The following is a 25,974-nucleotide window of genomic DNA, read 5'->3' on the forward strand; positions in this document are numbered from 1 at the left end:
GGATAATTTTTGTCATGGCGCCAGGAGGTTTTTTATTCAGACAAAAATCCCCGGGAGAGGCACAGAAGACAATACAAATGGAAACTCATCATTGTTTTGCTGCGTTGAGTGTGGGAAGTCGGGGGAGAAAGTTGCAGCATGGAGGCAGTACGGGTGGAGAATAGACATGTTTTTCAAAATGGATGGAGGCAGAGCTAAGAAATAGTTGATAAATTGAACATGGAGAGCGAGGGGAAGAGGAGAGCTGGAATTATTCTAAGGACGGTCAGGAGACCTTAAGACCGCCCCCCATTTTGCTGATTGGCTGGGAGGACCCCGACAGCTCATCCTGCAGTTACACTCGTGGCGGAGAGGTCAGCACGGGGAAGAAGTGGGTGAGGACAGGAAGCAGGGCAGGCCTCCGAGTCCTCCCTCGGAGTCACTGGACAAGCTTGCTTGCTCTCGCGAGTTGTGACAGCCTCGCCAAGTGCTGCCCCCTGGGGAACCACCACAGAGACTCACCCAGGCTTTTCGTGAAGAACTGGTCTCAAACACCCGCTGCCTGGCATTTGCCCAAATCCCAGACTTCCAGGCATTCGACACAGTCCACATTGCTTGTAAACGACTGGGGCTTGGTGAGCCTTTACCATTCAGGGGGAGTGTGACAGCGAGTCCCCAGAGGCCAGCTGACAGCTGACCTCCTGGCAAGAATCTCTAAGGCAGGGGTCGGCAAACTGCGGCTCTCGAACCACAGGCGGTTCGTGGGCTGCGGTTTGCCGCTCTGTTGACTAATGAGTTTGCCGACCGCTGCTGTAAGGCATTACCCAGAAGTTTTGACTTCAGGTTAAAGACATTAGTACATTATTAAAATGGTTTTTAGGTGTTTTCCCCTAAGGCAGTGGTCAGCAAACTCTTTAGTCAACAGAGCGGCAAACAGCAGCTCTCAAGCTGCATGTGGCTTACGAGCCGCAGTTTGCCAACCCCTGCTCTAAGGTGAGCAGCTCCAGGTTTGCTGTGTTAATGCTTCTCCGCACGCGAGATTTCATGGTGCACACAGTGCCAGTAACTGTGGTGGGACGTAGGGAAGACAGCAGAGTTCAGGGACACACACACAGAGAGAGAACCTGTGAAAGCAGGCTCCAGAGGGCCGCTGAACGCAGCAGCTGATGTTTAGAACAAGAGGGTCACTGGTTTGGGGCCTCATCTCTGTAGAAGGGACTTTGAAGCAAAAAAAGGAAGTCAATAGGAACAACACGAAGTGGACAGCAGGCGTGGCTCAGTGGTTGAGGGTCAACCTGTGAACCAGGAGGTCACAGTTCAGTTCCCAGCCAGGGCACATGCCCAGGTTGCAGGCTCCATTCCCAGTGTGGAGCGTGCAAGAGGCAGCCAATCGATGATTCTCTCATCATTGATGTTTCCCTCTCTCTCTCTCTCTCTCTCTCTCCCTCCCTTTCTCTCTGAAATCAATAAAAAACATTTTTGTAAATGTTGTCTTGAAATGAGTGTGGCTGTGATGGGTAGAACAGTCCTGGGGAAGCCACTCCTAGCACTTCCGAGGCGTGGCTGGCAGCGGGCAGGACGCGTCCCCTCGGCTCTGTCACGAGAAAGGAGGCCAGTGGCGCCACTCCGTGAAGATGCAAAGCTGTGTGGCGCCCCGGAGACGGGCTGTGAGTTCATGTGGCAGACCTTCCTGGCGACATGGCCGTCGCGGGTCGGTGGGTGTTGATTGGTGGGTGCGGTGCGTGGAAGCCGGTGGAGGGGAGCTGGGGCTTTGATGCCGCTGCCCCACCCCTACCTGTGCTTCAAAATATGGAGAAAAACAATGAACACACAGACAACAAGTTAGATGCTCTCCCAGCAAAATTAGAATGCTTGATCTCCCATTCCTCCCGCTGACAGCCAGAGAAATCTCACCCGCTGAGCCAACCAAACATCAGCAGGGCAAACAGGCTCCCCGACTACCACACTTTGCCCTCAGCTGAATAATCTGTATTCGTGGAAAGGCAATACTTCAAGGTAATTTTAAACGATGGGTGAGGTCATGTTTTAACAAACGAAGGACGTTATGAAAGACCTTATGTTCCCGCGTCAGCTTCCTCAAAAAGAGGGACTTCTCCGGTCTTCAGCCTCTTCCCTCCTCACCGGGTTTAAGCCTCTTATTTTTAATGAAGGAAATGCTGTTCGCCCCACTACCCGCAGTGCGGTGAGCCGGCACGGCCATCCTCAGCCCCAGGTGCCTTAGATGCCACTCCAGCTCAGCCAGGTTCACTGACCCTGAGTGGGGGCGGTGAAGGATTGAGAAAAGACAGACAAGAGAATAAAGCTGGGTCTCAGTGGGACGCTGCTCCCGGATGGAGAGACAGCGCCAGGACTACAAACCAAGTCTTTATTTTATAGCCGATGCCACGAGGCAAAGTGAGGGGGTGGTCAAGATGATTACAACATTCTGTGGGTTTTGATCCTCCTCAATTACATGCACCTGATCCAGCTTTGTTTACCTGCAGCCTCTATCACTCAAGCACGCAGGGTCAGTGTTCAGGCCACAGGTTCACGCTCACAACCGCAGCTGTTGGCTGTCACTGTGCTGGGAGGCTCTGCCCTCCACGCTGGGGGTTGCACGTGGCCATGAGGACTGTGCCCTCTCCTCAGTCCGAGGCCTGAGCCTTCCAACCTCTGTAGCCGCGCCCACACCGCACTCGGACTTGCGAAGAGCCTAAGGGAGAAAGGCGTCAGTTTACAGAGGTGGACTCCCTCTTTCAGGAAAGATGAGACCAAAACCAACTCCCGCAAAGGGAATTGTGTCCCCAACGGAGCCTCCAAGGGAGGGAACAGCACTGTGGAACGCTGACCGCCACGTCTGGAGCCATCCGCACGCTGGTGGCATTGTCCCTGCGCGGCAGTCCCCGCCCCAGGACTGGATTAGTCACCAAGTCCAAGGCCCTCACGAGCTCCAATGATGTCACCGGACGTTTGGCCAACAACGCCCCATTTCTGAGTCAGAACCGCTGGCACAAAGTCATGAGTTGTGGCTATTTTCAGCGAAGATGTCAGTGAACTTTGGCTTGCTTCCGGGTGGAGTTGTAAACGTCTATTGCAGCCCTGGCTGTGCTCTCAGAGGTTAGAACTCAGGAGGGCTCACTTCCCCATCATGGCACATACCTGGGTTGCAGGTTCAATCCGAGCTCTCGTCCAGGTGCATGTAGGAGGCAACCAATAGATGTGCTTTCTCACATTGATATTCCTCTCTCTCTCTTATTTCACCTCCCTTCCCTCCCTTCCACTCTATCTAAAAATCAATGGGAAACATATCCTTGGGTAAGGATTAACAAAAAAATATTAGTAATAAAGCATATTGCTAAATGCAAAAAAGCAAACCACAAAATGTGTACTGTATGCCTCCACCTGCTTAAAAGTCCATCCTATATAATAAAAGGCTAAAAAGCAAATCGACTGAACAGCAGAACAACCGGTTGCTATGATGTGCACTGACCACCAGGGGGCAGATGCTCAATGCAGGAGCTGCCCCCTGGTGGTCAGTGCACTCCCACAGGGGGGGCGCCATTCAGCCAGAAGCCAGGCTCACGGCTGGCGAGCGTAGCAGTGGTGGTGGGGGCCTCTCCTGCCTCTGCGGCAGCACTAAGGATATCCAACTGACAGCTTAGGCCACTTCCCCCATTAGTCGGACATCTCCAGGGGGCTCCTGGGCTGCAAGAGGGTACAAACCGGGCTGAGAGTACCCCCTCATGCACTGGGCCTCTAGTATGTTATATTTATATAAATGTTTTCAAATACATAGAACTCTTCCGGAGGATGTTTTTGCACATTTATAAAGATGCCTATGTCTAATAATTTCATTTCCCTCATTCTGTCCTTTGTTATTATGCAACCATTGTTGAATTGTGTATATAATCATAGAGGCATTATTATTTAAATAAACAAGCAAAAAGTCTCTCTTAGGGTCTCAACCAAGTAAAAATGATTTTCATAGAAGGATAAATACACCACAATGTGACACAGATTACCCATGACGGTGGAATTATAGATGATGTTTCTATTCTTGTCTCCCAATTTTCATGTATTTTCAAAGTTTCTACCATAAGCATGCATGGGTTACTTTGTTATGGGGTGGGGCTGATGGGTGATGTAACTTAGGAATAGGAGAGTTTATTTTAAAAATATACACCAGAAAAATTATATATACACCAGGCTTTTGGGCATTGTTGAAATTGTAGGAAAGATCAGAAAAAAACCCCTGTATATATGGTAAAAAGATCTTTGTTTCTGTTTTGAGACTGGTGGGCATACTAGTAATTTGTGGGGCATCAGAATTTCTGCCCGTCTCAGAAATGTGTCTGCAGCTTGGAACTCCCTTGACTCATGGTTACTAATTTGTAAAGGGTTTTGCTGTTGTTTCCACAGGACTTTGCTGAAGCTGGGAGGCTAACCAGCCCTCCAGGCCTGGGGATGCCTGACAGCGGAGGCCCTGTGTGTGTGTGTGTGTGGCAGGGGGGGGAATGGCACTCTGCATTGCTACCGATGGGTATTTACTTGGACTTTTCATTGTGAATCCGAGTCCGCTGTGGGGAAAGAGAGCCTTACCTCCATCTCTGTAACTTCAAAGTGGAAATAACTGATGCTAATGCTCAGGAGTGCTCTCAACGATTGAAATCCGAGGGGCAATGTTGTCAGAAATGCATGGAATAAACGTAAATGCACGCCCCAAAAGATGAAAATATATAAAAATAAGAAGAGGCATGTTAACAAAACAAAACAAACACACACAGAAGGTGCGCTGCTTCATCTTTGTCTTTCGTGACTGCACCTGGAACTCAGAAAAGGACTCGGGTCCCACCCGCAGGGGAACTGGGGTTTGGTTCTCTGCCGCGCCCCGCACCGCCAGCAGAGGGCGCGGCTCCCGCGCTTCTCGGGACGCGGGCTGACCTGACGGAGCCCAGACCGGGTGACCCGGGGCCTCGCCCGCCCCGCCCCGCCCCGCCCGCCCCCGGTGCTGGGACCCGGACGCCCTCCGGTGACAGAGGATCACACGCTCGGGCCACCGCGCCTGCTCGGACCTAGAATAAGCACGCATTCCGCTGCCGTGGGAGCCTTACTCTGAAATACCATCTCCAAGACCTCCCGTTGGCTCACACCTTCTCGCCCACCATCTTCAACCAAAGAAAAAGATAAAAAGGGGAGAAATGAACGTAAAGCGCGAAAACCACACATTGCTCCCAGCGGATTCCAGAAGTGAGCCGCCCAGGGGTGCTCAGTGGTTAGAGCCTCCGCCCCACACGCCAAGGCTGCGAGTTCAGCCCTGGTCAGGGCACGTGCAGGAGTCAGCCAATGGGCGCATTAGTAAGTGGAACAACAAATCCGTGTTCCTCTCTCCCTCTAAAATCTATCGATCAGCAAATAAGCAAATAAGGAAGAAAAGCCCAGAAGTTGAGCTGACCTAGTGCGGGAGGCCCTGGCCCCACTCCGCCCCCGCGGAAGGCGCAGACAGGTGCCGGGCTGGGACCCCAGGAGGCCGCGGTGGCAGGGTCTGGCCCGCCCAGCTCCGGGCCGTGACCCCGCCCCCACATCTAGGCCCCGCCCCCTGTATGGCCCATATCCCCGCCCCCCTACATGGCCCCGCCCCAGGACGGCCCCCTGGCCAAGCGGCGGCGGCCCCTCCCGGAAGGGGGCGGGTCTGACGACGCCTCTTCCTTCCTGACCTGCGCGCGCAGCCCCGGCGCTGAGTCCTGCTTGACAAGTGCAGCTTTCTGCGTCCGCGGGAGCCGGGACGGGGTTCTGAGGAGCCGGACCGAGCCCAGCCGGACCGAGCCGGACCGAGCCGAACCTCCGCAGCCCCACAGCCCGCGGCATGAGTGCGCGCGGCCCGGCCCTGGGCCTCCTGCTGCTGCTGCTGCTGTGCCCGGCGCAGGTGAGCGGCCGGCGGAGCCGGGGTCCGGAGGGCGGCGGGGCCGGGGCCGGGGGCCGGGGGCCGGGGGCCGGAGGGCGGAGGGCTGCGGGGCCGGGGGCCGGGGTCCGGAGGGCGGCGGGGCCGGGGCCGGGGGCCGGAGGGCTGCGGGGCCGGGGGCCGGGGGCCGGAGGGCTGCGGGGCCGGGGGCCGGGGGCCGGAGGGCTGCGGGGCCGGGGGCCGGGGGCCGGAGGGCGGCGGGGCCGGGGCCGGGGCCGGGGGCCGGGGGCCGGGGGCCGGAGGGCGGCGGGGCCGGGGGGAGCCAGCCGGCTGCTTCCCCGGCCCCGAGGGTGGAAGGGGGCGGCTCTGGGAGCCCCGGTTCGGCCCGTTTGGCGCTCATTCCGCGGGGCCCCTCGGTTCTGGGTGGAGGACGCGGGGAGGAGGGAAGAGGGAGCGGGACGGCGTCTGTAGCCTGACTTTGTTTCCTTAGCCTGCCGCGCGCACCAGCTCTTACCATGGGTTTAGGCTCCTACCACGTTGTGTTCCCTTCTCGTCCCCAGGATGAGGCTGAGGGCGGTGAGCAGGGGTGAGGGAGGGGAAGGTTTAAGGAAGGTGGGAGGGGAGAGAAGGAAGGTATGAGGGAAGGGAAGGAAAGTGAAGGTGTGAGGGAAGGAAAAGGTTTGCAGGAAAGTATGAGGAAGGCGTGAGGGAGAGGAAGCAGGTAAGCTCGTCTAGCACGGCTGGCACAGCTGCACGTACCTGACAGGAGCCGGCTCGGTCTCCTAAAGGGGCAAGTTGCCTCTTACCAGCTCTTCACGTCTTTGGAAGCTGAGTCCCAGGGGCCACCCGACTCCCCTGGCGGCAGAACCCAGGGGCCCCAGGACCCAGTGGACATAGGACCCAGTGGCCACAGGACCCAGTGGCCCCAGGACCTGGGGAATCCAGGACCCAGTGGCCATAGGACCAAAGTGGCCCAGGACCCGGTGTAGCCACAGGCCCCGGGGGCCCCAGGGTGGGCTGACTGCCCTTGGTCAGGCTGCCTGGGCAGCCTTGCTGCTGTGTGTGTATCTAAACTTCCTCTTTGAAAACCCGGGGACACAGGGGGTGTCCAAGGATCCAGTGCTGGTTAAACCAGATCAGGATGAAAGAGGAGCGTAGAGGTCCTGTGCCCTTGTGCCTGCCTGTAGGGTTGGCAGTGGGGTAATAAGTCACACCACAGGCAGACTAGGGCTTTTCCAGGACCAGGAAACCTCTCCTTCGCTCTGTGCAGCCACCAGGAGGGTGTGGGAGACACCGACCCAGTTAAGGGTCCCGAGCCAGAGGGGCGCTGGCTCCCTCCTGGGTGTGTATGGGGGTCCCAGCCCCGTGGGCGTGGGTGCGGGTTGGGAGAAGAAGCCGAGGAAAGCAGGTTTCGGAAAGCAGTGAGCGGGTACCACTCACTAGCACTGGCTCTGGGCACATCCCTCTTTCAAGCCTCAGTACACAGTGAATACCTCAGAGGACTCCTCACATCCTTAAGTAGCATGATACAGGAGAGACCTCATCGCTTTAGAAAAAACTCAAGCGATAGCAGCAGTGATGAGCCTTAAACAAAGTGCAGCTGTCCAACGTGCCCCGTGTTTCAGTCAGTATCTCATAGCTTCCCAGAGTCCAGTAGCTTCTTCCACTGAACAATGCAATCCCTTCACCTGGAGGCGGTACCCAGGCTGCTGGCCAGAGGTCCTCTAGGACTTTGGGGGTGGGTCAAAGGTCAGTCACGAGTCTCTTGCAAAATGTCTGGGAGCCTTCGACAGGTCTGTGAAGTGTAACTGGAAAAACTCCTATTGTGATTTCATAAATCAGCTCCCTCGCGTCTGTGGAAGCTCGCAGAACACCTGAGCGGGTGGGGGTGGGGCGGGGACGGGATGGCTGTCTTCAGATTCTTACCTCTGACAGCAGTTCATCTGGGTTCCATCTGAGCACCAATAGCGTTCTGTCACCGAAGTACAGACTAGCTGTCCTCTGATGGCCCCAAACACATTTTGGAGGGGGTTTCCAATTTAAAATTTTTACAAATGATGAAATAACCTTACTTAAAATCCTTGTAGTCATCCAAATAATGTGTACAGTTTTGAGAAATAGGTTGTGTGTGTATCTATATTATATACATTCATCCTGACTATTTTTATAAGCTTTTTCTTGAGGAACTTGGAGCATGGTGAGGCCTGGGTAGGAAGTAAGCCATTAAAACGGCTTTTCCTGCAGTTGGGAATGGTTTACGGTTTTGAAGAAGAACCACCTGGAAGTGGAGTGAACGTGGGTGATCTGTCTCGGTCTCTGCTTGGATTGCCGCTGAGATAGACACTCTTCTGCCATCAGCGCTCAGGGAAAGTAGGCTCTCACTCCGGCCAGTGGGCAGAAAGAACAGCCTGCTGAATAGGTCTTTGTGCTCCTCAGTGCTGGTCATGCCACCCAGAACAAAGGGCCCTCTGCTCGTGGCAGCGCTCTGGGTAGGCCTGCCTCCTAAAAGGGAGGCTTCCGGGGGAGTTTTAAGGTGACACCTTCCCCACTGCGGAAGCCTGGGTCAGACCCTCTCTCACCCGCCCTCAGTGCCCTTTCCCCCTCATACCCACAGCTCTCTCCAGCCAAATAAACCCCTTCGGTCTTCCCAGGCCAGTTCAAATGCCCCGTCATCCTGACCTTCCTTTCCTATGCCCCCAGCTAGAATGCCTCCCCTCGCAAGTTCTGAGTCTTTGTTTAAACTTCTGTCAGCATTTCTGCTGAGCAAACGACTTCGAATTAAAAGACATGGCTGTGGGTCTCGCCTCTTTCTCTTCCCAGGAGTGATCTTGGGCCAGCAGAGATCCCCCGAGCCTCTGCTCCCTCCTCTGTCAAATCGGATTATCAGCTATCCCCGCTGTTCAGGTGCTTGGGGAAGAGGACTAGAGCTTGAATTGAACTAGAGGGTCGCAGGCTCCTCGAGGGCAAGAACTGTATTTTGCCATCTCCAATGTGGCCGGGACAATTGTCCGTGTCTCAGTCACCAAATCCTCAGGCTCTCGTGGGTTCAGATGGGGGGGGGGGGGGGGGCGGGCAGGGTTCCGAGGCTGGTGGAGAAACAACCCGGATTTGTCCTTGGTGTCTTCGTTCTCCATCACCACTCACCAGCTGTGGCCACGCGGGCTTTCCTATGTTTGCACTGTGCCTCTTCTTTCCAGTCTTTGGAATGTTTGCTTTGGCTAGAAAACTCTGAAAAGTACGCAAACCAACAAAGCCCTCGCTGATGCAAGTGTGCTGTTGGGGAGTTTGAGATCGGAACTTGAAAAGTACGCAAACCAACAAAACCCTCGCTGATGCAAGTGTGCTGTTGGGGAGTTTGAGGTCGGAACTTGAAAAGGTGTCCTTTATCTTAGGACTTGCCCTCAGGCCACAGAGGAACTCTAGTTACTGTCTTGCACTAATTTTATAAATGAGAAGTGTTTGCTGTGGACACAGGGAAGGGATCAAAAGTAGATCCAACGAGTGAACGACGCGGAGAGCCTTCTACACACCGAAGTGCTGGTGATGTTAGCAGCTTCTGTGCATCTTATTCATCGCTGACAGGAAGAAGAGAAATGCAGGAGAAAATCCCAATGCAAAGGGTGCTTAGTAACGGCAGGAAGAAAATGTCCGAGGAGCCCATGCTCTAGCTGACCTGTGCAGGGTCACTCACCAGGTGGACAAGAGGAAAGCTGGAGGAAATGGGGGAGGTTACCTAGTTGTACTAAAGGGGGACATCATGGATCTAAATGTCCTCAGTGAACCATCTGAAAAGAACATTCCAGTTGATAAAGACTAAAGAAAGAAGAGCCAGCTAGGTTTTGCCTAGCACTCCCATGGCTGGGGCTCATGTGATCTGGTTTTGAACTCGCAGAACACCTTTTAGGTAAGAGCAATGTTTCCAGTTTTACAAATGTAGATAGTAGTGCTCAACTTTGTCCCGGGTCACATCCCGAGTAGGTGGCAGGCTGGGGGCTTGAGCCTCTGTCCTTTTGACTCCTGTGTGCTATGCAGGTTCAGAACGGCGCTCTCGGTTTACTTAGAGCTAGCGAGCTAAGTTGAGTGTGTGTTCAGCAAATGTTCTGTGTGGCCAATAAGGCCTTAGCTGTGGTTTCTCCAAAGCCAGGGCTAGGTCAGGGGTGGGTCAGCCCCCTGGCCTGGCCCGTGGTTCAGTGGCCACACTGTGTGAATATCCCGTCGGAGAAAAGCCTGCAGACAGTGTACACCCATCCACTCCCGCAGTTTCATTTTGGTCTTTTGACTTGGATTGTTTTCAGACCGTGGGTGCTGGTGCTCAGCAGTGTCTACTGGTGTTACTAGGGGTGTGGTCATGGGTGAGTCACTTAAAGAAACTGCCAACTGCTTTATCCACGCAGTGACGAGAGCTGAGTCCTTCTAAGTGCAGATGTGTGATGCACACACCCATCTACAGGTGAGCCTGGTGCTCACACAGATTACTCTTTGTTTTGTGGACGTGTTCACCCCAAGTTGCTGATAGAAGTCAGACCAGATACGCCTCCATGCCAGTGTCCTGCCATATTTGTGTGGTCCCCTCGCTGGGGCTGGGGCTGGGGCTGGGGCTGGGTGTGTCTCCAGGTTCTGCCTCGGGCTCTGCCCGTTCAGGACAGGGCAGAAGGGAGGGATCCAGGCCTGTGCTGCACCTGCCTGAGGTGGAGGAGAGTCACTTGTACTGAGAAAGCAAGCAGGAGCTGACGCTGCATAGCGATGAACCTAAAAAGATGTAAATGGTACTCAGGTGCCATGTTGAAGTAGAAAGAGGGACACCGTAGGATTGTAGCGGGTGGACAGCCCATCTCCGGCACACTGTCAGAACCTCCTCATACATCTTATGCACGGACGGACTGGAGTTCTGAACACACAACAGCTGGGGGTGGGATGGGGGACAGGATGGAGGAGGCTTAACTTGGTGCTTAAACTCTCCATTCTCAGCACTGGTTTCCTCCCTGATGAGCCATGTGGCCTCAGAGAACCTCTGAGCCTAATTTCCTTACCTGTGAAAAGCTACAACACTGCTCCGGGCGGGGAGGGTCCTGAAAAAGAAACAAGGAAGAAATCACGTAACCTGGTTGAGTTTGGTAAGTGTTTGAATATGAGTTACTTCATACTTCATTCTTCAGGATTTAAAAAAATATATATTTTAATTGATTTCAGAGAGGAAGGGAGAGGGAGAGAGAGAAACATCAATGATGAGAGTGAATTAGGGACCAACTGCCTCCTGCACACCTCCTACTGGGGATCAAGCCCATAGCCCGGGCCTGTGCCCTAACTGGGAATCGAACTGTGACCTCCTGGTTTATAGGTGTATGCTCACCATGAAGCCACCCCTGAGTGGGGGGGCGGGGGACACACCCCAACAGGACCAACAGGACCATCAGGATTCTTTCTCTAAGGTTGCTGGTGTTCCGAGCTCCTCCATATGAGAAGATGCTTTCATACAGCTTCCCACTGAGTCCATTCAGCAAGTTGCTGTAGTTGCTGACAATTTTTTAGCCTTTCCTAAACTATTCTTATAATTCTTAAATATGTTTCTGTTTTTTTTGTTTTTGTTTTTGTTTTTTTTTTAGAGAAAGAGGAAGGGAGAGGAAGAGATAGAAACATCAGTGATGAGAGAGAATCAGTGATCGGCTGCCTCGTGCTCGCCCTCTACTGGGGATCGAGCCCACAGCCAGACTGGAGCTCCGGTTGATCACGGGCCCTTCTGGCTCTGTTGGGCCTCGGACATTGGTGTGCTTTTTCCCTACCGGGCACAGTCCTTCCTCGGAGTGGCTGTTGCTCATTGGCCTGGAGCCAGCACCAGATGCTCCCTGTCATGGGAAAGCAGACACCTGCTCTTGTTACCAGGTGCTCTGCTTAGGGAGGCACCGGGGCCTGTGCTGAGCCCCGGGTGGTGGGGTCCCTCCATCTTGTCAGTATGTGCTGCCCTGACATCCAGGGATCCTAGGTGCCTCTGTCCTCTTTGTTGACAAAGTGCCGACTGCCCGCTGTGCTCTGGTGATTGGGAGACTGAAAATGGAATCGCTCAGATGCCAGCTGGGTCCTTGACGGGATACAGAGATGAGGGTGGCCTCAGGGTGGTGAGAGAGTGAGAGGTCTGGCTTGAGAGTCAGCCTGGGTGGGGTAGGTCTGGCCTGCCGTTCCTGAGGAGTGGCCTCAGGTGGGTCACTGTGCTTGCCGATCCTCCGTCTCCTCTCTGCAGAGGGTGTTGTTTTAGTCCCCGCCCCACGGACCTGAGGTTCAGGGAGCTGGTGAAGGCACACTCAGCAAGGGATGGGCGCTGGCCTGTGCCTGGTGGGTCCGGAGGTGAAGGGGGAAAGTGGCCTTGATGGGAGCAAGGGGTGTGGCGTGTAGGGCGGGGGCTGGAGGGGCTTGAGCTGTGACGGATGGGGAAGGGCGGGTGGGAGGTGAGCGGATGGAAGGTTCTGGGCATCAGAAAGCCTGTGGTGTGGCTCAGGAAGAGCCAGGTGGCAGCAGCACCTCCGAGACATTGCCCAGGTCTGGTAGAAGGTGGCACAAAAGGCAGAGAATGGCAACGGGCTCAGCAGGGGAGGAATTTGGGGAGGAAGAGGCACAGGGGGCTGCACCGGGGAGCCTCCTGGGAAATCCGGGAGGTGCCCAGTTTTAGGCCCCGGGGAGCAGAGACTGGTGATGGTGGGGGCTTCAGAGAAGCATCAGCCTCCTCTTGAGCACCCGGGGTGGCTGGGCAGGTGGGTGGAAGTGGGATCGGGTTAGGGTGGCTGACTGAGGGAGAAAGGAATTGGAGCAGCATTCATAGGCAGGAGCAGGTGAGGGGACCAAGAGGGATGGGGTTGAAAATGTGGAAGAAGCGCAGGAACACCACCCATCGGGGCCGGGGATGAGGAGGGCGGCCTTCCACCGTTAGCTGGAGGCGAGAAGAGGAAGGTGGAGTAGAGAGAGGTTTGAGATGGAAAAGGGCCGCCCCCAGCCCAGCAGCAGGGTGACACGTGTGTGCGCTTTGCACGAGGTGGGGAGTGGGAGGGAGTGTAACGTTAGAATGAGGACCTTAATTGTACAATAGAGTATATTTTATTAAGACTGTTTCCTGAAACAGTGATGTCCTGGTGTGAATCCTGGTTCTGCCACTCTTGGACAAGTTACTTAGCCTCGCTGAGCCTTGTCTCTTTATCTGCGAAATGGGTGTAATGATAGCAGCTCCCTCCTCAGCTCATTGTGAGGATTCCTTAGTTCAACCCGTGCCTGGCACTTAGGAAAGGGCTGGTACGTACTCTGGGCCCCACTGGCTTAGGGCTGCTTTAGGCAGGGTGACTTTGGGAGCAGAGCCAAGGACGCTGAGTCCAGCCCTGTGTCCCTGGACCCAAAGGAGCCTGGCGTTTTATCGTCCTCAGGTCTCCGGAACCCCTTTGCTGAGGTCCCAAAGGCTGGGAGACGTTAGTGATAAACCCTTTGTTTGTGCAGCACTTTCACGTTTACCAAGCACTTTCAGTGTATTCCCTCACCTCACGCCAGCCCTGTGAGGTGAGCAGTGGCATGACCACACTCACAGGCAGGAAGCTCGCTCTAATCCATCCCCTCCCCTCCCCTCCCCTTCCCTCTCCTCTCCCCTCTCCTTTTCCCTGCTTTGAGATAAATGATGCAAACAGCACCGGGTCATGGTTATTTCCTTTAGAGTGCTGAGAAGGAGAACTGGGCACCAGACACCCATCCTGCTAGCTAGGCCCGAGTCACAGCTGTGGTTTGTTGGCTGGATTTCTGCCTCTCCAGTGGGCCATATGCCAGAGGCCACTCTCCCTGCCCCCCGCCCGGACCCGGCCCAGACTTGCTTGCCATGTTGGTCTGTTGGGAATTCTGTGAGGTTGGGGGGGGGGGCGGGGAAGAGGGGTGGTGTCCTCTGTTTAAATGGCGTGTCAGTATCAGCATCGCCCATCCCGGTCTCCTGGGTCAGCTTTTTTGCCTTTTCAAACTTCAGTAGATGGACAAAGACCTTTCAATTGGAAACCCAGAGTCCTGGAAAGAACAATACTTTCCCTAGAATTGGGAATAATTGTGATTCTTTTTGCCTAAATATACTGATGGAATTTTGCAGCATCTTGCCAAAGGTTTGGTATGTGGTGTTTTCTAATAGTTGTCACGTCCTTGTTTGTATCATTTGTATAATGAGTCGAGAGAGGGACCTTTTATTTATTTATTTTTCATTTATTTTTTTATTTATTTCTTTTTCTTTTTTTATTAAATTATTGTGTACATATTTTAACATTGCCCCCCTCCCCCCATACATACCCTCCCTCCTCAGAGTTTTGTGTCCATTGGTTGTACTTATATGCATATATACAAGTCCTTCGGTTGATCTCTTATCTCCCCCAGATCTCCCTACCCTCCCCGCTTTAATTTGACAGAGGGACCTTTTATTTTTTTATTTTTTAAATATATTTTATTGCGCTTTTATAGAGGGGAAGAGAGAGAGATATTTAGCTAGAAACATCAATGAGAGAGAAACATCGACCAGCTGCCTCTTGCACACCCCCTACTGGGGATGTGCCTGCAACCAAGGTACATGCCTTTGACCGGAATCGAACCTGGGACCTTTCAGTCCGCAGACCGACGCTCTATCCACTGAGCCAAACCGGTTTTGGCGAGAGAGAGAGAGAGGGACCTTTTAAAAATACCCGAATGAATTCAGAGTCCAATCATATTGAACTCTCTGGTTCCCCCCACGTCTGCTCCTCAGCTTCCTGCCTGATTTTTCTTCCCTGTTTTCAGGTCTTCAGGGCCTGTTGTGGGGTTTGTGTCTCAACGCTGGGATCACCAGCACCGACTGCCGGCCCTACACTTGTGTGGGTCCTGTCCACTCCCCGGGGGAAGGCACAGTGGCCTCGGGGCAGACTGTTTACGATGACTTCCCTCCAGGCGTTTGGGAGCCCGGCCAGAGAGGGATGTCAGCCCTTTCCCTGAGGGACAGGGGACAGGGAACAGGGGACGGGACAGCTCCGTTGTGCAAGCCCTCGGCTGGTGGCTGGCAGGGCCGGTGACAGCTGACCTGGTGACTCACAGGCACCTCCTCCCTCATCAGTTCCTGCCGCCTTGTGACTGTCACATGGGGACATGAGTGGCTCTTGAGAAATCTCTACGGGAGAGGCTGTGCACTTTTCTCTTAGGATCAATGAAGTGACTTTCCTTAGAATGAGCAAACTTACTGTCTCCTTCCCTTAGGACCGTGGCCGGCAAACTCATGAGTTAACTGAGCCAAATACCCACAGCACAACGATTGACATTTCTTTGGAGAGCCACATTTTTCAAACTTAAACTTCTTCTAACGCCACTTCTTCAACATAGACTCGCCCAGGCCGTGGTATTTTGTGGAAGAGCCACCCTCAAGGGGCCAAAGAGCCACATGTGGCTCTCGAGCTGCGGTTTGCCGATCACTGCCTTAGGACAAGGGTGTGTTCTTGCTGCTGCTTCCTGAGGGGCTGTTGGTGTTGGTGACTCTGTTCTCCCTGTGAGTCATGAGGGGCTGCTGTCAGTTCACCTGAACACAGAGGGATGGTTCCCCCACTCCTTAGCCCCTAGTTCCTTACTTAGACGTGCACACCGTGCCTGCATCATCACTTGCTGTCCTCGGCATGGATTGCTGGTAATTGTTAGGATTAAGCTACAGCTTTCTCTTATGAACCAGTGAACTGGCAGAAACAGAACTCTGCAAATGGGTTGTTTCTGTTACCTCCTTCACCGCCGCGCTTAACCAGGTTTTGGGGTGGCATTTGCTTTACTTAATTATTTTCACATGTTGGCCTAGCAGTGCCTCTTGCCGTTGCCTCCTTCTCAGGGTCATTGGAAGGTTCTGTGGGAGCTGAGGGGGCGCTTTCCGCTGCTGAGACTTGTTTTGCCCTTTGTGTGGCCCTGCAGGTGTTCCCGCAGTCCTGCGTCTGGTATGGAGAGTGTGGGATCGCTTCTGGAGATAAGAGGTACAACTGCGAATATTCCGGGCCCCCGAAGCCACTGCCGAAGGACGGGTATGACCTAGTGCAGGTAAGCCCGGCTCTGGGCATTGGGGACGCATTCGATTCGGAGATCCTCTGTGATTAGATGTTACTGTGCCCTGGGGTCGAGGGGAAACACCTGAGGCTCACCTCTGACCCTGTGAGCATGTGACTGTGCAGCATGTGCTGACAGACGGTAAGACGACTCCAGGGTTGATTGTCTGGGCTGACTATCCTTTCCCGTGAAGTTTCTCAATAGCAGGTCACTGTTCAGGGACTGACACTGCTGTCTCAGATGTGCTCTGGGCACCTTCTTCAAAATGGATTCAAAGTTAGCTTCTCTTGGTTCTGGATTTCAGGACCGGAATGGACTAGGCAGCCACGTGGCTGTGGCTTCTTTGTCCTCCGTGCATTCAGTGGTTCCTTGGTTTTCCTCTGAGAGCCTGTGGACTTGGCTGCTACCAGGATTCTTGGCACACAGAGATGATAGGAAGAACTGGGAAAATCAAGTGAAAGACTAGTTTAGAGGCGTAAGATCTAAAATCAACTTGACATGGTAGCAGGTATTGGAGATGGTCATTCATCCAAACAGTTAAAGGCATTGACCTGCCCTGGAATGGCTCCCAGAATACACAGTGAAGAGCACTCTGGTCCAACGTAAACGAGAGAGCACCAGGAGAAGGTTAACTGATTGGTCAAGGGAGGAGAGGGAGCTTCCAAATAAGAAAAAAAGTTGAAATGTCCCTACTTTTGTGAATCCTTAGTTTTGAACTAGTGCAGTGATAGCCTTTTACAAGAATTCTGCAAGGACTTTGCAAAGAGGGCCTTATCCTTGTGCACGGGAAAGGGTGGTAAAGCTGGCTGTTTCCCTGGTGATGTCTGACTGCGCTGCCCTTATTCCCACGCTTTCTCCCCCAAAGGAACTCTGTCCGGGGCTCTTCTTCGGCAACGTCAGCCTCTGCTGTGACGTGCAGCAGCTCCGGACCCTGAAAGACAGCCTGCAGCTGCCTCTGCAGTTTCTGTCCAGGTAGGTTGGCCACCGGCCAGCAGGAAAAGACTGCTGTCAGCAGGTCCTCCAACAAGGCTCTTTACTTCAACATCGTTTCCTTATAACATGGCCGGGATGCTGTAGGAGCTTAGCTCTTGAGCTGCCAGTCACTTGTGGAACGTTGGTTTACTGTGTGTGGTTCCCTCAAAGCCATCGAGCCTGACCAAGGCACTGAGCAGGGCCTCCTGCACTCACTAGCAGGCACGTTCCCATTCCTTTAAACGACTTTGTTTTATTGAGAAAACAATCTTAAGACTTCCAGAGTTACGAGTACTTTCTGGCAAAGTAGTAATTATCAGACTTACTTTTCTTCTATTACATACAGTCAGAGTTATGCTTGGTTTTCCTCTGAGCTGTCTGCACCCCCAGGGGCCTCTGCTCTGTGACTAACCAGGTCCTTCCCCCCGGAGCCTCTGCGCCCGGGGGTTCTGCTCAGGTCTCTGACCCAGACCTTCATCGGAGTCCCGTGTCGCCCCCTTCGCCTCCCCGGTTCTCTTCCTGGGTGAGGTGAAGTGCTTGAGGCCAGGCCTCCGTAGAGCTGGCCTTGGCTGTTGACAGGATTGTTCTGGTGTAGCCGGCAGGTTTTGTGGAAATGAGTGTGCCGTGCAGGCTGTGCTCTGTGACCAGGGCAGTGCGAGGGTTACTGAGAGGGTCTTGTCTCAGCCACGTGCAGTTCTCACACGTGCAGAGGAAGCAGACTGGTCTTGTCACAAGGTCAGTGGGAAGGACGAATGACGAGGGGCTGCTGCTCTGTGTGGAGATCACTGCAGGTGAAGGGCCCACGTGGCGTCCACCGAGCACTCTGCTTCTTCCCAGAAGTTTAAGTTGCCGGTAAAGAGGGAAACTCCCTCAATCGCCCTTCCAGGGCAATTTAATTACAGATCGAAAGTTAAGATCTGATTGGGCGGCATGTCCTGTGGAGCCAGTGAAGCCAGACTGGAGCCACCACTCGGCGAAACTCGTTTCTTTAGCACCTCGTAGGGGAGGCATTATGATGGCAGTGGTCACCGCATTGTCTCCATGTTGTCAGCGGTGCCGAAGCTTTATCCATAATGGACACAACCAGAATCGCTATGTGGAATGCCACGCAGCGGTCAGATCGAGGATTGTGGAGATTAACTGCATAGCCTGGAGGGAGCTTGTAATTCGTGGAGCGTGACGGAAAACTGTCCCAATGGTGGTTTTCCTTTAAATGGTGCCGGTGTCCTGCCCATTGTTGTCACAGTAACGCCCAGGACTCCTTAGAGCACATGTGTCAAACACAAGGCCCGCGGGCCAAATCCAGCCCGCCAGGCCTTGCAATGTGGCCCGCACCGCGCTGTCATCACTGCACTCCCCTGTCAGTTTATGACATTGTCAGTTTATGACTGTTCAGTAAACCATTCGGCCCACGATTTAGGCTGGATTTTAGATTTTGGCCCCTTCTGTGATTGAGTTCGACACCCCTACCTTAGAGGGTCGGGATGTGTGTCTTTGTCTTACAGCACCGGGGCTGGGAGGCTGGGTCCCTCTTCCTCGAACACGTCCCCGGTGGCCGCCGCCCAGATCAGAGCGATTGATGTGGTTGGTTGTGCTGCAGGTCCTGTGAAGCAATCCTTTTCGCAGAGAGCTGTGAGCTGCAGGGGAGAGTGCTTTTGCCCCAGAACTCCACACCAGGAGCTTCACCTTCGAGCCAGAGGCAGCTGTGATTTTGCTCCTCCAGCCACCAGTGTTGCTCGCTCCTCAGGCCATGGCGCGCACCTGTGTGGGAGGCCCAGGGTCAGCTGGGGTGGGAATCCCTCCAGGAGGCTGTGAGTCCCATCGCTGTCACCGTGAGGCGTTTAAGTCCCTTTAGCTTCACGTCATGGAAAACATGTCTCTAGATTAGAAAGGGCAGAATTCAGAGAAGCATTTTGCTGTTTGACATTACATCCGGACAATATCGATGTAGTAATAAGGGCCGTGTTTAGAGAGGTGACTTTATTTAACACGAGGGTTTAGGTTTACAGTGGCTGGGTTTAATGTGTCCTGTGACAATTCATTTGTCATTTTAAGATAAAATTTAAATATGGTTTTCCTATTTAAAATGATCGTTTTGTTAGTCCTGTTATCTATACAACGTGTGGTTACTTTTTCTCTAGATGTCCATCCTGTTTTTATAACCTGATGAACTTGTTTTGTGAGCTGACTTGTAGCCCTCGACAAAGTCAGTTTCTGAACGTTACGGAAACCGAAGAGTACGTGGACCCTGTGACCCACGAGAACAAAACAAACGTAAAGGAATTACAGTACTATGTTGGCGAGAGTTTTGCCAATGGTAAGTACACTTCCAATTATTCCTCTTTTACAGTTGGTATCCGGGCTGTGGATCAGGTTGTTCCCTTTTGCTGTCCTGTCAGCTGTGTGAAAGTGACAGTGTTTGTTTCATTGGCCATGACATGCAGGTTATTGTTGCTTGTATCCTGACCCTTAAAACAGTCTCCTTAATGAGGAGGTTTGCTTTAACTGCTTCCTAACTGTGCGCTTCCACGTGGGGATTCTGAGTGTGTGCAAGTGTCCTTCTGTACGTTCGGGGAACAGTGGAACTGTGGTTCTGTTGGACACAAACTGTGTAACTCCATGAATTACTACAAGACGGAGGAGAGGGATGGAGAGTAGAGTAGCTGGCAGAGAGGACATTTTGTCTGTGAAGAAACAGATAGCCATAAGGGAAAATAAGCAGGTATAACAATCCAGGGAGAAGGTACTCCAACAAATAGAAATAATAGCACAATCTGAAAGGCTATATGCTGTTTGATGAAAATCATTGAAATGAAAGAATTTTTTAAAAATAGGTTTTTATTGATTTGAAAGAGAACAGAAGGGAGAGGGAGAGAGAAACACTGATGGAGAGAGAAATATTGATTGGTTACTTCCTACAAGCACCCAACTGGGGATTGAACCTGCAACTGGACATGTGCCCTGACCAGGAATCGAACCAGCAGCCTTTTGGTGCGTGAGATGGTGATCATCCATCTGAGCCACACTGGCGAGGGCAGAAATGAAAAAATTTTGAAAGAGTAAGATTCTAGGGAAAGAGAATGAACAGATTAGAAATAGAACCAACTTGCCGAAACCGGTTTGGCTCAGCGGTAGAGCGTCGGTCTGCGGACTGAAAGGTCCCAGGTTCGATTCCGGCCAAGGGCATGTACATTGGTTGCGGGCACATCCCCGGTAGGGGGTGTGCAGGAGGCAGCTGGTCGATGTTTCTCTCTCATCGATGTTTCTGGCTCTCTATCTCTCTCCCTTCCTCTCTATAAGAAAATCAATAAAATATATTTAAAAAAAAGAAAAGAAAAAAAAGAAATAGAACCAACTGGATCTATTAATGAGAAATAGTCATTTAAATGGGTTTAAAAGATAAGCAGCAGATCAGACACAGCTAAATAATGTGCCTAAGAATGACCTATAAAGTAAGAGAGTAAGAATTTGACAAAGTTGTTGATTAGAAGAGCACATACAACTTTAATTATAATGATCAATTAAAAATATAACAAAAAATTGCCGAAACCAGTTTGGCTCAGTGGTAGAGCATTGGTCTGAGGACTGAAAGGTCCCAGGTTCTATTCTGGTCAAGGGTATGCATGTTGGTTGCGGGCACATCCCCGGTAGGGGGTGTGCAAGAGGCAGCCGGTCGATGTTTCTCTCTCATCGACATTTCTGGCTATCTTCCTTCCTCTCTGTAAAAAATCAATAAAATATATTTTAAAAATATATATAACAAAAAATTAATAGGAAATTAATAGGAAAAAGTCCCACTCACAAAAGCAGCAGAAAATAAGATGCCTAGGAGTAAGTTTGCCAGAAGATGTGACATAAAGAACAGCCTGCTGATCAGAGAGCGGTCATGCTGAGCCTGCCTGTGGACATGGGTCCATGGAACAGGAGTGCTGCTGCTAACGATGACGGGAAAGGTGGCTGCTGATAGACAAGGGAGAGAACTGACTGCTCTATCCATCTAGTTCCTGTGTTTGCACATTACACTAAGACATGTTTAGGTTAAAAATGCTAGCCTTGGAAAACTTTAGAAACAAATAAAAAATCAGAGACACTAAGCTAATTAAGAGAATGGACAATACATTGGAGCATAGTCATAGTCAATAATGGAATACTTAAAACTGTTCAATACATGGGAGTTAATGGCAGTCATATGAATGACTGTAAAACGTTGACTGAAGATATTACAGAATATACATGTGACTATGTCGTTTATATTAAACAGCAGTCTCTATTTATGAACGTGACACGTCACTGAAGTGCACAGGCATGCCTAGGAAAGATAAGCATCAGATTCAGGGTGTGGTTGCCTTAAGGATGGAGGATGGGAACAGGGGGGAGGGAGGGAGTCAGAGCTTCAGTTGTACAGTTGTATCTTTAGTCTTTTTTTTTTTTTTTTTTTTTTAATGTTGAGGCAAATGTGAAGCCTAAGATGTGTATAGGGGGGTGGTGAGTAAATGGAATTGTGATTGTATTCTCCATGTTTTCTGTGTGCTTGAAATATTTACTAAAATAAAAACCTGAGCACCAAATGGCAAGCGATGTGACGGAATTACCCAGAGACCAGCAGAGACGGACACAGATCACTCAGAAGAGACACGTGGGGTAAAGGGAGGAGGCAGGGGCGGGAGAGAGAGAGAGAGAGAGAGAGAGAGAGAGAGAGAGAGTGTGAGAGAGTGAGAGAGTGTATTGGGGAGAGACAGTGAGCAAAGGAAAACGGCCAAGGACTTTCCAGAATGGATGAGATGACTCCCCAGACTTCGGAAAAGAAAGGAAAAGCGTAAGCCAGACAAATTAGAAAGAGATAAAATACACAGATGCCAAGTGTGTTCCTGTACACTTGTAGTGCATAATCTGAACGTGAAAGTGAGAAAGCAGTTCTGTTACAGTGTATCAGGAAGAATAAAAGACATGTAGTTTCCTGCGCAGAATTCTCTGGAACCAGCTTTATTGACCGAGGGGCTCTAAACTCTTAGTGCTCCGTCCTCGGCCTCAGCCTGCTCCTCTGTGCAGGAGGGAGGCTGCCTCTGCAGCAGTGTGAGCTCCCTGGGGGGTTGGCCTTCCTGCCTGTTGTGTGTGTGACTGGGATGGGCCAAGTGGGTATGATGAGCTGGGTCAGGGACGCTCTCCGATGCTGCCCTTGTGCCCTGTGGCTGCTCCGTCCGCCTTCTGCCCGCGGTGCACGTGACCTCCAGGTCACATACGGGGCCTTTGTGGTCTCGCCTGTGTTGGCAGCGGCGTTTCAGCCTCTCCCCTGTCCTCCTGTAGCCATGTACAACGCCTGCAGGGACGTGGAGGCCCCCTCGAGCAACGACAAGGCCCTGGGGCTCCTGTGCGGGAAGGAGGCCGCAGCCTGCAACTCCACCAACTGGATCGAGTACATGTTCAACAAGGACAACGGCCAGGCCCCCTTCACCATCACCCCCGTCTTCTCAGGTGAGCGCGCTCAGGAGCCGTCAGGGCGGCAGGAAGAGGACCAGGCTTCCTGGATGTCCCTCCCGAGCCGTGGTCACCAGGGGTCACCAGGGTCGGGGGGGGAGTGGAGGAGGAGGAAGATTTGCCTTGGGGTATTGATTGAAAGGGTAATCTGGGCTTTTTTTTTTAAAAAAAAAAAGAGGCCAAAGTCCTTACGGAAGCTTTTCCAGGAACTCTGCGCTAGCGTCAGCCTTGCTCCTCGGGAAATCAGGCCTTGGAAGGCGAGGCACGCGGATCTCGGTGACAAAACCGTCTGCTCAGAGTTAACGCAGCAGCGTAGAATCTTATAGGACCAGCGGCAGCACGTAGTCTGGTCAGACAGAGCCTCCAGGCCTGTATGCCTCCCGCCGTGCTGTAGAGCTCCGTGTGCTTGTCATTGGGTTTCAGTGGGATTTAACACAAATTCTGAGTGTTTTTAAATTGAGACTTTCACTCAACACCGCCCTCGCTGCAGACCTTCCCGCCCACGGGATGGAGCCAATGAACAACGCCACCAAGGGTTGTGCCGAGCCCATGGACGAGGTCACCGGGCCCTGCAGCTGCCAGGACTGCTCGGCCGTGTGCGGCCCCCGACCCCAGCCACCGCCCCCTCCCGTCCCCTGGAGGATCTGGGGCCTGGACGCCATGTTTGTCATCATGTGGGCCACCTACACGGCGTTTTTGCTCATGTTTTTTGGAGCAATTTTTGCCATGTGGTGCTATAGGTAAGCCGTTTCGTTTGTCCTTCAGAGTAAGAAGAGCAGCATGACCCACTTTGCGCTGGCAGCTCAGGCAGCAGATGTGGGCAGTTAGACAGGAACCGTTCTCTGCACTGAAGCCATCCCCTGGATGCTTCTGTCCGGCGGCAGGAAGCCATCAGGGCCTGTGCAGACACTGGGACCTTAGAAGCTGCTTTCACTGATTATTCAGAATGTTGTGTGACTAGCACCTTTGCAGTGACCACCATTCCTCCACAGAAAGTCTTCGGAACCTGATCTGACTCACATTTATTTCAATGCAATACTGTTCTATAGTCCCTTCAGATATCTGCATCTTGATTTAGGACAGTTTATTTTATTTAACTTTTTATTTTAAAATAATTTTAGACTTAGGATAAAGGTACAAAGATGTGCTGTGTGTGTGTGGTCTTAATTCATACTTTATCCTTTACCCAGCTTCCCCTAATGTTGTAGCTTATAAAACCCATCGTTTATAATTGTCAGAGCCCTGGAATGACAGTGAGATAATGTTAGCTAAGCTTCAGACAATATGGAAATCTACCCGTTTCCCTTTGTCAGACCCACACTGCATCCCGTCGTGTTTCCTGTCTCCTCCAGCCTCAGTCTTTCCCTTTTATGACTCTGGCACTTTGGATGAGTCCTGGTTGGTTGTTTGTAGAATGTCCGTCCATTCGGCATTACTGCTGTTTCCTCATGGTGGGGTGCGGCTTGGGTTTTGACCAGGAACCTCACAGACCTGCTGTGGCGTCTTCCTCAGCACGTCCTGCAGGGGCACGGAGCCGCCCGGGCGCTGCTGACGTGGCGTCTCCGGCTCTCCGCTGTGGAGTTACTGTCCCTCTCTCCGTTGGTGATCAGTGTCTGGGGCAGACACATGGATGCTCTGCGGCGGCCGGTGAACTTAGGGGAGAGGACCATGGGGGAGGAAGTCAGCTTTGAGCAGGAATGCCAGGAGACATCCTTTTGCTGAAATCCCTGACGCTACTCACGTGCTTTCCCCTTCCAGGAAGCGGTACTTTGTCTCCGAGTACACCCCCATCGATAGCAGCATAGCTTTCCCCATCAATGTCAGCGACACGGGTAGGCACCTTGTACCTGGATGGAAGGATTGGGGTTGTGTTGGCGTGCGTGTTCATGTCCCTGTGAGGACAGACTGTGCTCGGGCTGAGGACAGTTCTGAGCAGGACAGACAGGCCCTGCCATGTGCATTACAGGCCAGTCGGCGGCAGGATGGAGCCAAGTAATTACCAGTAGCCATGGGGGACCGTGGGCGGGGACCGAGGGCTGGGACCATGGGCAGGGCAGAGCTGAGTGCTGAGCTCAGGTTGCTAGAGGCCTGGCCTTCCAGAGGCGGGTACCTGAGCATCCGTCCTCATGGGGTGGGCGTGGCGGCCATGGTGGGCAGGGAGCAGGTAGGACGCTGAGGGTCGGTGTTCGGGGAGGTGCAGGCAGGGCTTGCCGCCAGGTGGAGGTGTAGCTGATGATCTCCCTGCCCGGCCCTTACCAGCCCCTCTACCCCCCATCCTCCAGGGGAGGCCTCCTGCTGTGACCCACTTGGTGCCGCCTTCGAGGGCTGCTTGAGGTGGCTCTTCACCAGGTGGGGCTCCTTCTGTGTCCGAAACCCCGGCTGTGTCATCTTCTCCTCCCTGGCCTTCATCGCCGCCTGCTCCTCGGGCCTGGCGTTCGTGCGCGTCACCACCAGCCCCGTGGACCTGTGGTCCGCCCCCAGTAGCCAGGCGCGCCTGGAGAAGGAGTACTTTGACACCCACTTCGGGCCGTTCTTCCGCACGGAGCAGCTCATCATCCAGGCGCCACACACCGACGTGCACACTTACGAGCCGTACCCCTCGGGGTCCGACGTGCCCTTCGGGCCCCCACTTGACAGAGGGATTCTGCACCAGGTAACCTGCTTGGCGGCCATCGGTCCCGGGGACACGGTGGTCTGCCGGCCTCACCACCAACTCTGGTGTGAGCGTGGGGCTGGCTGGAGTGGGAGACTAAAACTCCTTGTGGGAGAAGTAGCTCTAGTCCTCAAGAAGGTGCCGACAGGGGTTGAATGAATGAGAAACCCACTGCTGTATGTGCTGCCTGAGGTAGGTCTTGCTTCTTTCTAGAAGCTGAGCGTTTCTGTCCTGAAGAGACTGTTCTAGTTCCCCTGGGAGCCTGGGAATCCCCGAGGCAGTTAAAGATGACACCCTAGGACCCAGAGGCCTGCGCCTGGGCCTGGGCCCTGGGCAGAGCGGCCACGGCTCTGCCCTCAGCGGTGACGGTGCCACTGGCTGCAGCTGCTGAGGCGTCTGGGACAAGATCCCCTGTTCTCCCATCGCGCTGGCCCCGGAGAATGTGCTTGTGGACACACTGCCCCCCGCCTCTTGTTTAATCAGCTCAGCGGCATTAAACGTCAGGCTTCAGGGGGTGTTGGTGCTAGGAGTGTCAGAGGAGAAGGCCTGCTGGTCACTGCTGCTCACTGCTGATCGGTGCCAGTCACTGCCAGTCACTGCTGCTCACTGTTGGTCAGTGCCGGTCACTGCTAGTTACTGCTAGTCACTGCTGGTCAGTGCCGGTCATTTCTGCTCACTGCTGGTCAATACTGGTCACTGCTGCTCACTGCCAGTCACTGCTGCTCACTGCCGGTCACTGCCGCTCGCTGCCGGTCAGTGCTGGTCAGTGCCGGTCACTGCTGCTCACTCCCGATCACTGCCAGTCACTGCTGCTCACTCCCGATCACTGCAGTCACTGCTGCTCACTGCCAGTCACTGCTGCTCACTGCCAATCACTGCCAAGTCACTGCTGCTCACTGCCGCTCACTGCCGCTCACTGCTGCTCACTCCCGATCACTGCCAGTCACTG

The 25,974-nt window shown here is 53.2% G+C and overlaps 1 protein-coding gene and 1 long non-coding RNA gene across 2 annotated transcripts in view; one reads left to right on the forward strand and one right to left on the reverse strand.

The window, feature by feature from the left end:
* Positions 1–1,647: 1,647 nt before the first annotated feature.
* LOC311624857 lies at positions 1,648–5,512 on the reverse strand. Its single transcript, XR_014795395.1, has 4 exons — positions 5,432–5,512; positions 5,091–5,144; positions 2,478–2,692; positions 1,648–1,779 (listed from the first exon to the last, which is right to left on the reverse strand). It is a non-coding gene; the product is annotated as an uncharacterized lncRNA (long non-coding RNA).
* A 178-nt stretch (positions 5,513–5,690) lies between these two features.
* NPC1 (NPC intracellular cholesterol transporter 1) overlaps positions 5,691–25,974 on the forward strand; it is a 38,713-nt gene continuing 18,429 nt past the window's right edge. Inside the window, exons 1-8 of the mRNA XM_084888237.1 lie at positions 5,691–5,902; positions 15,797–15,919; positions 16,791–16,897; positions 19,039–19,214; positions 22,202–22,369; positions 22,863–23,112; positions 24,131–24,204; positions 24,655–25,025. Coding sequence (XP_084744363.1) covers positions 5,843–5,902; positions 15,797–15,919; positions 16,791–16,897; positions 19,039–19,214; positions 22,202–22,369; positions 22,863–23,112; positions 24,131–24,204; positions 24,655–25,025 — 1,329 coding nt within the window. The 5' untranslated portion in view covers positions 5,691–5,842. The remainder of the gene's footprint in view (positions 5,903–15,796; positions 15,920–16,790; positions 16,898–19,038; positions 19,215–22,201; positions 22,370–22,862; positions 23,113–24,130; positions 24,205–24,654; positions 25,026–25,974) is intronic.

Source organism: Pipistrellus hanaki (assembly GCF_964339955.1).
Source record: "Pipistrellus hanaki genome assembly, chromosome: 6".
Lineage (NCBI taxonomy): Eukaryota > Metazoa > Chordata > Mammalia > Chiroptera > Vespertilionidae > Pipistrellus > Pipistrellus hanaki.